Source organism: Mauremys reevesii, linkage group 4 (assembly GCF_016161935.1).
Source record: "Mauremys reevesii isolate NIE-2019 linkage group 4, ASM1616193v1, whole genome shotgun sequence".
NCBI classification, from domain to species: Eukaryota; Metazoa; Chordata; order Testudines; family Geoemydidae; genus Mauremys; species Mauremys reevesii.
The window spans coordinates 71,159,612-71,171,644 of NC_052626.1; the positions used below are offsets into that span (position 1 = coordinate 71,159,612).

The 12,033-nt window shown below is 42.9% G+C and overlaps 1 protein-coding gene across 13 annotated transcripts in view; it reads left to right on the plus strand.

Moving 5' to 3' along the window:
- C1QTNF4 (C1q and TNF related 4) overlaps positions 1–11,256 on the plus strand; it is a 57,082-nt gene extending 45,826 nt beyond the window's left edge. For 11 of the 13 annotated variants that reach the window (XM_039537828.1, XM_039537829.1, XM_039537825.1 and 8 more), the window contains one exon: positions 9,245–11,256. In XM_039537828.1, the coding sequence (XP_039393762.1) occupies positions 9,247–10,365 (1,119 nt within the window). In that variant the 5' untranslated portion in view covers positions 9,245–9,246 and the 3' untranslated portion in view covers positions 10,366–11,256. Of the gene's footprint in view, positions 1–3,593; positions 3,660–5,753; positions 5,778–9,244 lie in introns of those variants that run through there. The other 2 variants (XM_039537835.1, XM_039537838.1) reach the window with 2 other exon arrangements.
- The last annotated feature ends 777 nt before the right edge of the window (positions 11,257–12,033 follow it).

Sequence of the window (12,033 nt, forward strand, 5' to 3'; positions counted from 1 at the left end):
TGGCAGGACTAAGTATTATCTAGACCATCCCTGACAGATGTTTGTCTAACCTGCTCTTAAAAATCTCCAATGATGGAGATTCCACAACCTCCCTAAGTAATTTATTCCAGTGCTTAACCACCCTGACAGTTAGGAAGTTTTCCTAATGTCCAACCTTGCTGCAATTTAAGCTCATTGCTTCTTGTCCTACCCTCAAAGATTAAAGAGAACAATTTTTCTCTTTCCTCCTTGTAACAACCTTTTATCTACTCGAAAACTGTTATCATGTCCCCTCTCAGTCTTCTCTTCTCCAGACTAAACAAACCCAATTTTTTCAATCTTCCCTCATAGGTCATGTTTTCTAGACCTTTAATATATTTTGTTGCTTTTCTCTGGACTTTCTCCAGTTTGTCCACACCTTTCCTGAAATGTGGCACCCAGAACTGGACACAATACTCCAATTGAAGCCTAATCAGCGTGGAGTAGAGCGGAAGAATTACTTCAATGTCTTGCTTACAAAACTCCTGCTAAAACATCTCAAAATGATGTTTGCTTTTTTGGCAACAGTGTTACACTGTTGACTTATATTTAGCTTGATGCACTATGCCCCTCAGATCCCTTTCTCCAGTACTCCTTTCTGTGCAGTCCTTTCCCATTTTGTAGATGTGCAACTGATTGTTCCTTCCTAAGTGGAGTACTTTGCATTTGTCCTTATTGAATTTCATCCTATTTACTTCAAACCATTTCTCCAGCTTGTCCAGATCCTTTTAAATTTTAATCCTATCCTCCAAAACACCTGCAATCCCTCCCAGCTTGGTATCGTCTGCAATCTTTATAAGTGTAATCTCTATGCCATTATCTAAATCATTGATGAAGATATTGAACAGAACTGGACCTATGAAGGAACTGGACCTAAGAAGGAAGGCTGAAAGAATTGGGTTTGTTTAGTTTGGAAAAGAGAAAACTGAGAGGGGACATGATAGCAGTTTTCAGGTATCTAAAAGGGTGTCATAAGGAGGAGGGAGAAAACTTGTTCATCTTAGCCTCTAAGGATAGAACAAGAAGCAATGGGCTTAAACTGCAGCAAGGGAGGTTTAGGTTGGACATTAGGAAAAAGTTCCTAACTGTCAGGGTGGTTAAACACTGGAATAAACTGCCCAGGGAGGTTATGGAATCTTCATCTCTGGAGATATTTAAGAGTAGGTTAGATAAATGGCTATCAGGGATGGTCTAGACAGTATTTGGTCCTGCCATGAGGGCAGGGGACTGGACTCGATGACCTCTCGAGGTCCCTCTCAGTCCTAGAACCTATGAATCTATGAACACAGAACTGATCTTTGCTGGACCCCATTCAATATGCCCTTCCAGCTTGATTGGGAGCCACTGATAACTACTCTCTGGGAATTGTGAACCACTCTCAGCCAGTTATGCATCCCCCTTATAGTAGCTCCTTCTAGGTTGTATTTCCCTAATTTATTTATCAGAAGGTCATGTTCTAGACAAGCCTCTCCCATCTGATTATACTCCCCAGAATGACCTTCCCTGTGGCCTATCACTCAGTTCCTTGTTTAGTGATGGCTACTTTGGCAAGGCCTGATCATACTGCCATAGCAGCTCCCACACTGGCTGGGGGAGAAAGGGAGTATAGGGAAGAGGAGTGCATGCGCACGTGCTCACACACATGGATCAGAATAGAAGTGAGGCTTTTCTAACCTTGTGAGTGGAGAGGATGTTTTTGTTTTTGCACCAATGTAGCTACACCAGTCCAAAAAAACCCAGTCTAGACACCACCTCAGTCTCTCATGTGTACAAATGGGAAGTGCGATAGCATTAACTAAACTTCACGTGGTAACAGATGCCTCTGACTTTCTCGGGTTATGGCTCATAACCTGTTTGGGGCAGTCCACACCTGCATCTAAATCGTGCACCCCTGAACTGGGGTTAAACCCATTGTCAGCAGTGGGTAACTTTTTTTTTTTTGCTACCAATTACTGACAGTGCGTTCAGCACCTGATCAGCTGTGTGTGATTTAACTGCAAGTGCAGACAATGCAACAATAATTCAGCATCATTTCAGAAACAATGGTTAAAACATCTCTGCTTTGATAGCCTTTTCCTTCTAATCTTCAAGACTGATGGGTATGAGCAAGTTCTTGTTCTCATGTGCCTGAGTTTAGAGTCTCTGGTTATGTGTAGACTAAGATTCAAAGATGGAAGGTTATGTCTTGTTAGCTAACATTCTGAAACTAATGTAGACAGGGCAAGCTGCAGTTGAACTCACGTTAGCTGGTTGAGGTGAACCCATGGCTCCCACTTAAGGTTTACCTCAGTCAGTGTGTTTAAAATGTAACTTGCCCTGTCTACACTAACATGTTTGTGTTTTTAAAAAACAAACAAAAACCATCATCATAGTCTAGACACTCCCTTGGGACTCTGAACTGAGGTGTCAGAGGTTTCATTAATATTCTGAAATGCAACGTCACACTAGAGGTGTAATGACATTTCTATCAAAACGCAATCTCTCCACTTCCTTTTCCTAACTGGGGCTGCAGTTGGGGAACTTCAAAGGGTTTGTTGTCCCTCCAGGGATATTTTAGCATATGGAAGCCAATATATTACACTAATGGACTCCCTGGACTAAAGTAAAGATTTGAGGTGAATGATTCCCTATCTTAGCTCACTGTAGTTTCTGCATTTCAAAATGTTATACTTCCCCGAAAGCATCCTAGGTAGTTCACAGAGAAAGGCTTGGTAATGTCTCTCCAGTGAGTATTGTCCCAGAGCAGGGCCAACAAGAGGGGGGGAAGCCGGTACAAATTACGGGGGCCCGGTGGTCTGGAAGGGGGCCTGGGGCCCGGCTTCCCGGTCCGCCCTTGCTGGGGGGCCCGAAAAATTTTTTTCACTGGAGCCTGAACCTGCTCTCAGTGACCCTGCACAGAGTTCAGTAAAACCTCATCCATCATAAGCAGAAAAAATCTGAAGCAGGAGTGAGTCCCTAGTCACTTCCACATGGGACACTTTACACAGTTTCTGCTTTTAAGCAAGTGATACAATTAATCTTTTCCTTGGTGTTGTAAGAAATGATGAGTTTGCATCATTATCTGATACTCATTTTTGTGGCCAATGAATGGAACAGAAAGTATATCTGGGCAAATCAAAAGAAATAGCTTCATCATATCCCTGCTAACCACAGGGCAGGCAGGCTGCTCATTACACAGGCTTCTGATGATTCAGATAATTGAGACACTTGCAGCTGTCTTTTAATATTAGGGTGAAAGCAATGTGTTCCAGGGTAGTCAGCTAGAAAGTGCTAGTCTTCTTTCTTGCAGCTTGCATGATTCTGTAAAGCTTTTATTATATTTAATCCAGCAGCAGCGTGTCATTCGAATTCTGTCTGATTCTTCATCTCTCACTTGAGTGAAATTCCCATTGAAGTCAAAGGGAATTTTTCTTGAGTAAGGGCTGCAGAACCCAAATTCTTATTAATATTTTGAGAAAAATCCTTATCTGCCTAACAATCAAGAAATGGGGTCACCTTTCTATGTCTACAGAAGACGTTTTAATGTTATGAATATCAGTGAAAGGATAAAGCTAACTCTTCTTCCATTTATAGGTTGATACTGTTCCCAGGTCAGAAAAGTCACCTCCAGCCAGCACTAGGCTATTGATGACGTTTCCCAGGTCAGACAAAGGGTGAAGTGTGTCTCATTCTTTTTAAAAAATGGTTTGAAATGCCTATCTTGCTGTGTGAGTCACTACCACTTTGGTGCCTTTCTTTCAGATTATTAATTTAATGTCAATAATTCAGTTGCATTTGGGAATCATCTGGCTGCTCCAGCTACATAGAAATAACCTCCTGATATATCCTTCTGACTGCTTAACCTCAGCCAACAACCTCTGAAAACTCCCATTCATATATACCAGTCACAGATGGTCCCACAGCAATGCCCATCTCCCCCTTCCTGCTACTCTTGGCATCTAAAATATGAGACCAGGGTAGCATTGAATGTAAAAAGAGAAGAATGGCCCTACTGGGTCAGACCAGTGGTTCATCTAACCCCATATTCTGTCTTCTGACAGTGGTTGGTGAATAGAACAGGGCAGTTTCCAATCCCAGCTTCTGGAAGTCAGAGGTTAGGGACATCCAGAGCATGGGGCTGTGTCCCTGACCATCTTGGTTAATAGCCACTGAAGTACTTATCCTCCATGAATTTATCTAATTCTTTTTTGAACACCGTTATAGTTTTGTTCTTCACAGCATCCCCTGGCAATGAGTTCCACAGATTGACTGTCTGTTGTGTGAAGAAGTACTGCCTTATGTTTGTTTTAAAATTGCTGCCTATTAATTTCATTGGGTGACCCCTAGTCCTAGTGTTATGTTAAGGGGCAAATAACACTTCCTTATTCACTTTCTCTGCACCATTCATTATTTTATAGGCCTCTATCCTATCTCCACGTACTCGTCTCTTTTCCAAGCCGAACAGTCCCAGTCTTTTTATCTCTCCTCATATGAAAGCTGTTCCATACCCTTAATCATTTTTGTTGCCTTTCGCTGTACTGTTTCCAATTCTAATATGTCTTTTTTTGAGATGGGGTGACCAGGACTTCATGCAGTATTCAAGATCTGGGTGACAAAGGATTTATAGAAAGGCAATATGATATTTTCTGTCTTATTATCTATCCCCCTTTCTCAATGATTTACAGCATTCTGTTTGCTTTTTTGACTGCTGCTGCACATTGAGCAAATGTTTTAAGAGAACTATCCACAATGATTCCAAGATCTTTCTTGAGTTGTAACAGCTAATTTAGACCCCATCATTCTGTATGTATAGTTGGGATTATGTTTTCCACTGTACATTACTTTGTGTTTATCAAAATTGAATTTCATCTGCCATAACTCTTGCCCAGTCATCCAGTTTTGTGAGATCTCTTTGCAGTCAGCTTTTGGACTTAACTATCTTAAGTAATTTTGTATGGTCTGAAAACTTTACCACCTCACTGTTTACCCCCTTTTCCAGCTCAATGTGATGAACAGCACTGGTCCCAGTACAGATCCTTGGGGGACTTCGCTATTTACGTCTTTCCACTGTGAAAACTCACCATTTGTTCCTACCCTTTGTTTGCTGTCTTTTAACCAGTTACTGATCCATGAAAGGACCTTCTATTTTATCCCATGACTGCTTACTTTGCTTAAGAACCTTTGGTGAGAGACCTTGTCAAAGACTTTCTGAAAGTTCAAGTACACTATATCCACTTCATCACCCCCAGTCACATGTTTGACAACACCCTCAAAGAATTCTAATAGATTGGTGAGGCATAATTTCCCTTTACAAAAGCTATGTTGACTCTTACCCAACAAATTGTGTTCATCTATGTGTCTGATAATTCTGTTCTTTACTGTAGTTTCATCCAGTTTGCCTGGTACTGAAGTTAGGCTTACCAGCCTGTAATTGCCAGGATTGCCTTTGGAGCCTTTGTTAAAAATAAGCATTACATTAACTATCCACCAGCCATCTAGTACAGAGGCTGATTTAAACAATAGGTTACATACCACAGATAGTAGTTCTGCAATTTCATATTTGAGTTCCTTCAGAACTCTTGGGTGAATACCATCTGATCCTGGTGACGTATTACTGTTTAATTTATCAATTTGTTCCAAAACATCCTCTGTTGACACCTCAATCTGGGACAATTACTCAGATTTGTCACTTAAAAAGAATGGCTCAGGTGTGGCAATCTCCCTCACATCCTCTGCAGAGAAGATTGATGCAAAGAATTAATTTAGCTTCTCTGCAATAGGTTTGTCTTCTTTGTGTGCTCCTTTAGCACCTAAATTGTCCAGTGGCCCCACTGATTTTTTAGCAAGCTTCCTGCTTCTGCTATGTACTTACATTTTTTTTTTGCTGTTTTAGTTTTTGTGTCTTTTGCTAGTTGCTCTTCATATTCTTTTTGTACCTGCATAATTATACTTTTACACTTGAGTTGCTAGAGTTTGTTCCTTTTTATTCTCCTCACTAAGATTTGACTTCCAAGTTTTAAAAGATGTCTTTTTGTTTCTAATCACCTCTTTTACTCTGTTTAGCCATGGTGGCATTTTTGGTCCTCTTACTGTTTTTTTCACTTGGGGTATACATTAAGCCTCTACTATGATGTTTTTAAAATTATAAATTAGAGCATATTTTGTGCAGTTTAGTTTGTTCCATGGTCTTCATTCCTTTTGCTGCACTATGGTGTCTCAAACCTCTTCTCCCATTCTTCCCCATGGGCCACTGTTCCTTAGTGCGATAGACTGCTTCAAGGCAACACTGTATCTTTGTCCCCCTGTATTTGATTGGTTTTCATAGTGCGCTTCTATAATGACACCACATATGCCAACGCTATCGGTGATAAGGGAGGGTAGAGTGGGTTTGCCAGAATCCTGACTAGTGCCCAAATGCAGTGAGAGTACTGCAGTAGACAGGCTATGTGGCCCTGGAGCTAGAGCTTGTGTGGTCCATTCTGAGGACCTGGGTTCTAGTTCTATGCTGGATCTCTCACCTCACTCCTTAGTTTCAGAGCCTATATCATGAAGTGACTGCAGTGCCTATCACTAGCTTCACACACTGAAACTGTTGCTGGAAAAGTTCAGTTATACTGAAAGAGATGCCAATGTGGGTTTAAATTTAACACCAGAAGACCTATTGGAATAGTGGGTGGGCATTCTAGTTGTTCCTAGCTGAGAATCTTGCAACGACAGCATCCGAGTTCAAGAAAGGATGCAGTATACTTCTGTTTAGTGTGGCAATGTAGCTGGCTGAGGACTTTCTGATTGTGTCGGTGATATGGTGAGGTGTGTTCCAGCTTAATTAGTCATTAGTATTTTGGTATCAGTGCCCCCCCGACACTTTCTAAATGATTTTAAATAGAAAAATAACCTAAATAATCCTGAGAGTGGGAGTTGTCACAGAAATAACACATGCTGTTGGAAACACAGCATAATTAACTACTTTATTTAAATAATTTACTAGTGAGTTATTGGGAAGAGCTGATAAAGTGAAATCAGAAACTTTGCTGCAGCTGGTTATGTCCACACTGTGATAAAATACCTGTCACTGGCCTAGGTCAGCTGACTTGGGCTCTTGGGGCTTGGTTTGAGGGGCTATAAAATTGCAGTGGAGACATTTTGGGCTTGGGCTGGAGCCTGGGCTCTGAAACCCTTTCCCCTCGTGTCCAAAGTTACCTTTTTACAGAGAAATCTGCTTTGGAATTGAAATTGGGCAGTTGTTTGAGGCAACATAAGGTCAGAATTCACTGAAGAGTTTATTAAACTGATAAAGTCCCTTTGTGTGTCTTTCGCCAGAGGGTCTGTCACTGGCCGATCCTCTGACTCCCAAATGCACTGAGTCAGCTGTGGAGTACAGACAGCACGTTAGAACCATGCTGGTTAATGTAGCTGATGACAGAAAAGGATTCAGCGTTTCTTTCATTCCCATTCCAAATACAAGTACGGATGCCACAGTAATAGTACTCAGTGTAGTCACCCTTATACACAGGTTGTGTATGTCTACACTGCAATAACACACCCCCAACTGGCCTGTGTCAGCTGACTCAGGCTCACAAGGCTCAGGCTAGGGAGCTATAAAATTGCAATGTAAACATTCGGTCTCAGGCTGGAGTATGAGCTCTGGGCTCTGCCTCTCCTGAACTGGTTCCCACAGCTACTACATTCAAATCCCTTACTTGAAACTAACTTCTACCATGATGCTTACAAGAAATAATCAACCAACGGCAAGTCTGGGGGGCACCTTGGGATAATTTTTATATATAACAAATTGATGTAAGATAAATTAATATATCTATTTTAATAAAACCATTTAACCCTGGCCTATCATCAGTTTAAGCATTCTGCAGTACATGGTCTTTCTTTCACCTCCCTTTGTCTGTTAATTTGTGAGCTCTTCAGGGAAGGGAGTGTCTCTTCTTCTATGTCTGTACAGCACTCAGGTGGTACTGCAGTGTAAACAACATTAAGGGTATATCTACACTGCAATGTAAGCCCAGGGTTAGTAGAACTCAAGTTAGCAGACCCTGGGTTTGTTAACATAGGATTTGAGCATCTATACTTATTTGTTAGGTTAGGAATTGTTAAACCCTGGGTCTCAGTTTAGGGCTCCAGTGTCTACATTGCATTATATGGGCCTGAGTCCAACCACCCATATCCTAGACTTTCTAGTGCCCTCCCAAAGTGTAGCTGCTTTAACTCTATGTTCTTGATGCAGTGTGGGAAAACTTGACTGTCTGCCAAGCTTGACTGTCTAGAGCAGTGGTCTCCAAAGTGGGGTGCGCAAGAGGATCCTTGCGGGTGCACGGCAGGAGGAGCGTTTTTTGTGTGTGTTTTTTTAACCATGATTAAAAAAAGTTTGGAGGCCACTGGTCTAGAGGACAAAGAATATTGGCCTGTGGGATTGTGAGATACTTTTGGTGGACTCCTAGAGCATGAATCCAGTGTGGCTGCATCTACACTGCAAAGCAATAGGGTTTGAACCCTGGTCCTGGCATGAATCAGGCTCAGACCCTCCACCCCATGGGGTCCTGGGACTTTAGGTCTAAGCCATGGGTTAGTGCAATTTGTGTAAAGAATGGGAGTTAGGGCCTGAGTTTGAACCCTATGCTTACATTGCAGTGTAGATATAAGTAGGATGTCTAATTAACAGCGTCCACCAACTTCCCTGGCTTACAGTTCCCACACCCTTTGAAGCAACCAGTGCTGTATCAGGCCCTTTGGCTAATCTTGCACAGCAACATCTGCATGGTAATCTCTAGACCATATGTTCCTCATCTGCATTTTAGCATAGTACAAGGCTTATGTTGGCTAATGTTGCTTCCTAGTCATAGCATCTCAATCCTGTAACTAAAAGTGTTTCCAGAAGGAGACCTCCCAGAATCCTGATGAGGGTTGAGATTTCTGTGCACCGTGAGCTGCAGGGCTCCATGTAGTTACCCCTGAAGGCTGCCAGCTCTCAAAGCAAAGGGATTTTTAGGCCTCTGAGCACAGGACTAGAAGCTCCACCTCTGGCTGCAGACAGCCCTGGGATCTGAATTGAGTCATGGTCCCAGGTCATAGTTAGCTCGTCTGTCTTCACTCACACTGATCAGAGATGAGACTCAGGACTCAACAAAGCCTGACACAGGCCCTGGAGTCTATGTAACAAGGTACAGTTCTGGGATACACTTGGTGTATAAGTTGAAAATACTTACGCTAAAATGTGTTCCCTTTTTCTTTTCAGATATGATGATGGCCCTGAAAGCTAAGCTCCTGTTTAGCTTCCTCTGCCACATGGCCTGTACCCTTGTGTATGGCTACCCCACTGATCCTGGGACTGAGTTCCGCTCTGCTTTCTCTGTGGCTAGAACCAGCAGCATGGAAGGGAGCATTGAGATGGTCATCACCTTTGACAAGGTCTATGTGAACATTGGCAGTGACTTTGATCCCAAGGCTGGGTTGTTTAGGTGTCGGATCCCTGGGGCCTATTACTTCTCCTTCACAGTTGGGAAATACCCCAAGAAAAACTTGTCTGTCATGCTGATGAGAAACAAGAATGAGGTGCAAGTGATTGTGTATGATGAGCATCACCGTAAGGAGCGGAAGGTGGCTAGCCAGAGTGCCATGCTGCAGCTGGACTATGGAGATACAGTCTGGCTGCGTTTACATGGGGACCCCAAGTATGCCCTCTACAGCAATGCGGGCCCATACACAACTTTCAATGGGTATCTTATCTATCCAGATACTTCTGCCTACTTCCAAAATGGAGTGGTCTCTCAAGAGCTGGGGGGAGCTGCAGGGCTGCCCCATCCAGCTATTCATCAGCTTTCAGGAGAGCAGAATGAAGCCTCAGAGGGACACATGTTGTCCGATCAGCCCGCTAGAGAACGAGATCCTCGCTCTGCATTTTCTGTTGCTCGCTCACAAAGCCTCCTGGGAACAGATGAGAAACAAACCCAGCATGAGCCAATCACATTTGACATAGAGTTTGTGAACATTGGAAGGGATTTCAATTCCTCAAGTGGCATCTTCTTGTGCCGCGTGCCAGGCGCATATTACTTCTCCTTCACCATTGGCAAAATGCCTTTTAAGACCATGTCAGTGAAACTTATGAAAAACCACAATGAGGTTCAGGCCATGATCTATGATGACAACCACTCCAAGAGGCGAGAGATGCAAAGCCAGAGCATTATGTTACCTCTGCACTACGGAGACACTGTCTGGCTCTACAGCCACCAGCATGATGGCTACGGTGCCTACAGCAACCATGGCAAGTACATCACCTTCACAGGGTTCCTTATCTATCCAGAGGCTCAGCCAAAGCCACCCCCAAGTCCCAGTTCCCCCACGAGGTCAAAAATCTAAATGCAGGTGTGAAAGGAACATAAGAGAAGCCAAGATGCAGTGGACTTGGGTGCAAGTCCTGGCTGGACGTCACCCTCTACATGACAATGTTAAAGAGCATGCTAATGTGTGTCCAGTGCTATCCTTATGCTGCACGCTCATATCCTGGCTGCAGGGCCATTGCTGTTTCTGTTTTTTATCTGTAGAATGATCTTTGCAGGGGGTAGTGTGTGTCCAGTGTTACCGTTCAATTTAAGCATAAAGCATGAGGTAGTTTGGTGGCAGGGGTAGTGAAATGAGCTGTTGTGATTCAGGGAGCTACTGCAGAAATGCTGGGAGACCTACTGAAGACAACCCCGCCAGAAGGCACAGCATCTGGTAACATTCCTTGCACATCCAAGGGAGGCCTGCGGGAGAGAAAATGTAATTGAAATGAATTTAATAAAAGTAAAAAAATAAAATGTGCAGGGTTTGCGGAAACATACATTTTTTGTTTAGATGCTGGACTTGTGTGTATAGAACTGCCTGCGACACTGATTCTGGGCAGGAGAGAGGCTCTGATATTGTGTGAACTATTGCATGTGTTTGTGTTGTGAAGACTGTTAAGCAGAGTTAGATTGTATGTCACTGTGCCAGAGTGTATGTATTTTGTGGGAGGTCAGGGAATTGCGGGAGGAGGTATCCAGTGTTGCCAATTCTTATGATTTTATTGCAAATCTCATGATACAGTGTCTGATGTTTTGCTTAAAGCTTCAGCTGCTGAAATCCACAGATTGTGTCTGTCTGTCTGTGAATCCCAGTTTTCATAACAAAACTCTCCACTAAGTTTCTAGCTCTTGTGGTTATGGAGAAAAGTTTGAAAACATGAATCAAGCATACCCTAAGGCTCCTAAACAAGAAGGCAAATAAAAATAACCCAAAATGTGTATTATTTTTTAAAATATCCTGATTTTGTGGCTCATGATTTTTGAACATTTGGGGATGGCAGTGGTCTGAATGTGTATGGTGATACTGCCTGTATTGAAATCTACCATTGCCAAGAAATGGGCACTCTTAACGTTATAGCGTGACTAGACTTCATAACACAACATTTTGTTTCCTTGTTGCTCTACCTAACCCTGCCGTAGGGGGAAGCCACCACCATACTTCTAAGGTATAAGAGGTGATTTCAGTGTCCATGCTCTCATAGTCCTTGCCTTTGCTCCACACTGTGTCCCAGTGAGCCCCACTCCTGTTATAGAGGGACCAGTGTGGGTGGCACTAAGATTGCAGAGGATTGGGGGCAGTGGCAGCACAGTAGTATGAGAGGTGGTGGGAACCCAAGAGTTCAGTGGAGCAATGGATATTAGGGGGCTCCTCAGAGCTACGGGATTAATGTCTTGTGTGAGATCTGTGTTCAAATGTTGGCTTGGTTCCCAAATTCAATAAGGTTTTATAGGTCTCCGCCTAAACTTTGGCTGAAACTTGCCATCATCTTGGCTTCATTCACTGTCTTTGTTCAAGAGGAGACAAAGCCTCTAACCTAACCACCCATGAAAATTCTAATCCCAGACAGTACCTCCTTATCTGAGTCCTCTTATCAAATGCCATAGTCTCAACCAAGAAAGATGCACCTCACCTAGGGTCCTTACTTAAACCTTAGCAATATTGTAGTCTCAAATTTTTCACCCTCTTGTGAAACCCAAACCC